Genomic DNA, 3,502 nt, shown 5'->3' with positions numbered 1-3,502 from the left:
GTGGAGAAGAGGGAGATGCCTCTGCTCCTGTTCTCTAACCAGAGTTTGCTGGAGCCACAGTGGAACAGCAAGCACCTCAAGCCACCCCACAACAGACCACAGAAATCAGATTCTACCTGTGACGTGAAGCCCAACTAAGTTTCTTGAGCCAGATTAGGACTGGGGTACATTTGTCTAGAACTGCACCTGCCCAGGAGCTAGGGAGTCTGAGCAACCAGGACATTATGCTTTGAGGAGTGTATAGAGTTTCACCATGCTACTTTCCTTTCTTTAAATCCCAAGTGATCCTATATCAGAAAAGAACTTTCGGAACTGTGGCAAGGTAGCATCTCCAAGTTTGCTACTGTGAATTGAAGCCCAGATTTTCTATATTCAGGGGAAATGATGGAGATAGGATTGGGAACAGGAAGTTTGCAAGTTAATAGTTCATCATTTTGTTTTAACTTGTAGATGGAATATAAAGAGCCTCCCAAAGTCTTAAAAATACCATAAGTACTGCTAATGTTATAAGGGACCAAAATGTAGATGCTGCCTATATAGGACATGTGGGTGTCCTTTCAAAAATGCCCTCCTCAATATTTCTTAATACTAAAACACAGACCAGTGCAGATAACATTATAAATAGAATAATGTGATTCAACTTATCAGAACTGCCCTAGTCTATGGACTCCTTTGTATCGAGCAGTCTAGCTCCAGCACATGTGGCTTAGCCAAAGGAGAACAGTCCCTGTCACCATCTCTTTCCACTGGATGCCCTTGTGCAGGTTACTACTTGCACATCAGTGTGTGGTGGCCCTGAAACTAATATTTTAATACCTTCTGTATCAGAACACTGACTATGCTGTGTTCTGATCATCACCTTGATTTCTAAATGACGACTCTAGAAATTGATTGAAGGGGGATTTGAATCCATTTATTTGAATCTGCTTATTTCAAAATCAATGTATTTTCTGTTAAAGCAAGCTGCCTTCTACTGCTACCTTCCTTTCTTTAAGAATATTTATTAAGGGTTTTAATTTCCATGACAGTGCAGGAGGTCCTATTCATGGTGTGAAGGGGAGAGGCATACCTCTTTTGGACAACCTCAGATCAGATCTAAAGTGGTAAAGCTAAGACTTACTATTACAGTCAGTAGACCCTTTCAAATAGCTTGAATTTCTCATCCATTTTTGATAAACACAGATGTGTCCAGTTTAGTCTATAGTAATAATTCTCACTTTTTTCATAATAAGGGCTTCTTTTTCCTTATTAAAAACATAATGTTTTCCCCTTATGCCCATATTATAAATACATCTGTTGAACATATTACATTCACTACATAAGAATTTGTTTATTCATTTTCAGTTGAAAAGATAATATTAAAGAGTACATAATTCAAAAATCTAAAGAAAGCAACTGATGATAAATGGCAACCCCTGCCCCCCCGCAAATAAACAAGCAAACAAAAAAAATGATTTAGTAACAGATATTTAGATAATTTGTGCAGTAAACTCTGTTATCAGAAAGACCTGAAGTTGAATTCCAGTTTCTCTATTTGTTTTCCATGTCATTTAAACTTCCTAAGATGTATTTTTATTTCTCTGTACCTGTATCATCCAATTATGATAAGGAATATGAATGAGATACTATAGGTAAATGGTCTGGTACACAGTGACCTCTATGTGTACAGTGTGTGCTCAGTAAATGTTATTTTTATCTGTTGAGAGAATGTAAAAGCTAGGAAGCATTTCAGAATAATAAAATAACTCATTGTTGAAAACTCCTGACTCTGTGAATCCCTAGGAACAGAAGACATCTCCAAAGTGAAGAGGACAGTGTGGGTGTTGAGTCTCAAGGGCACCTATCATGAGAAGGGAGGGGCAGGGCTGAGATACATGTGTGTGAGGTGGAAGATACCATTCAGAGACACGCTGCTCTTTTTACTAGTAGTCGTCCAAACTCTCCAAAAGAGCAGGGAGGACTTAATCTATCTGAAGGGTCTCCAGGAACTAGACAATGAAGGTGTAGGTGTGGCCAAGCAAGCCCACCATCTGGGTCAGTGATTGTGTGAGCCTTTATTTAGGGACTGTCCTGGGGGAGCAGAACTAATCAGACATGTGGCTATTCTCCCAAAAGTCAGTAGGTTTGTGCCTGACTGTTATGTTATAATGATGAAGAAGGAAGCTCCTGTTGAGTTAACATTTGTTCAGACTATTTTTGAGCGTAAACTCATGCCTTCATTTCCCACATCCTCACCAAAGTGACGTCACTCACCATGAACGTGTTATACTAAAATGATTATTCAAAAACAAGATGTATTTCCTTCCTTTTGCTAAAGACTTGAGTAATTATCCAAGGGCAGATTTTAAGGACATCTAAAACATCACTTTCTCCCCAAACCTCAAGCTTTTAAAGTGCACTCAATTATTTCAACCAACCATTTACAATTTTATTTTATTTTTGCTTTTTATGCATAAACCAAAACCACCAACCTAAAAGATTATTATTTTTTTTAAGTGAACAGACTACACTCTATGAATAAGTTGGGCACTCCTGGAACATGTTTTAACTTTATCAGGCCAATAAAAAGACATTGAGAGGAAAACAATAATTAAATACCAGCCTGATTGGTGCTTAAGTATTAAAGTCAATATATGTTTGTTTATTTAATCCACATTGCCAACTTAAAAATATCACCTTCCATTACTTTTTTTGCAAGAGTTCAAGGTTTCTGTATGTCTATAGCAATCCTTATTTCCCACCAATGAGCAGCCACTGGAGGAACCACGGTGTTGTTCCACATATAGTGCCTTTCTAGTCTCCCTTTTGCTTTATGCCTGTGTCTCCTGACAAAATGACATACAAACCAATGGTTTGGAGAAGTAGTCTGGAATTTCTTTCTTGAGGGGAAATTTTTCCTGACATTATTTGGTCATTGAGAGTACTAGAATTCTCTGAGGATCGAGTATTAAGTGTTAAATTTCTCTGCCTTTATGTATATGGGTATTTTCAAGTGCAGAGTTTTCTCCAAATTGGTCAGTTTGCCTAACGATGGTGTTCTAACGTGCCAAATACTAAAATTTGAGTTCTTCCTATTTCTATTGAAGATTTTTTTTTCTTTTACAAACTTTATAGCTCTTCTATGACAAAAGCCTGGCTTTGTCGCCCTTAGCAAACTGAAGCCAAAGGATGAAAATAATCTTGACATATTGTAACCAAAATCTCTGCCTTGTTGCTAATAATTATTTCTGATAATCTTTGGGCCTTTAGTGACCTTTGCTTGCAGGAATATAGACTGCTTGCCGATCCAACAGTGAGTTAGATCAGCCTCAGTATTTCCAGCAAGTAAGAGTGAAGGCTGGTGATAACATAATAGGTAACTCTTTTCTAGGTTTTGCAATGGAACAGATATGGTTGCTGTTGCTTCTAACAATAAGAGTACTTCCGGGGTCTGCTCAGTTCAATGGCTACAACTGTGATGCCAACCTCCACAGTAGATTTCCTGGTAAGTCTGAGCCTAATC

The 3,502-nt window shown here is 38.0% G+C and overlaps 1 protein-coding gene across 1 annotated transcript in view; it reads left to right on the top strand.

The window, feature by feature from the left end:
* The first annotated feature begins 365 nt into the window (after positions 1-365).
* The window catches only part of ZPLD1 (zona pellucida-like domain containing 1), a 44,234-nt gene continuing 41,097 nt past the window's right edge, over positions 366-3,502 (top strand). Inside the window, exons 1-2 of the mRNA XM_006772589.2 lie at positions 366-387; positions 3,368-3,484. Of these exons, the coding sequence (XP_006772652.1) occupies positions 3,379-3,484 (106 nt within the window). The 5' untranslated portion in view covers positions 366-387; positions 3,368-3,378. The remainder of the gene's footprint in view (positions 388-3,367; positions 3,485-3,502) is intronic.

The sequence above is a fragment of the Myotis davidii genome, unplaced genomic scaffold (genome assembly GCF_000327345.1).
Source record: "Myotis davidii unplaced genomic scaffold, ASM32734v1 scaffold5, whole genome shotgun sequence".
Taxonomy (NCBI): domain Eukaryota; kingdom Metazoa; phylum Chordata; class Mammalia; order Chiroptera; family Vespertilionidae; genus Myotis; species Myotis davidii.
Note: the sequence above shows the minus strand (reverse complement) of the source record. Positions and strands in the feature narration are given on the sequence as shown.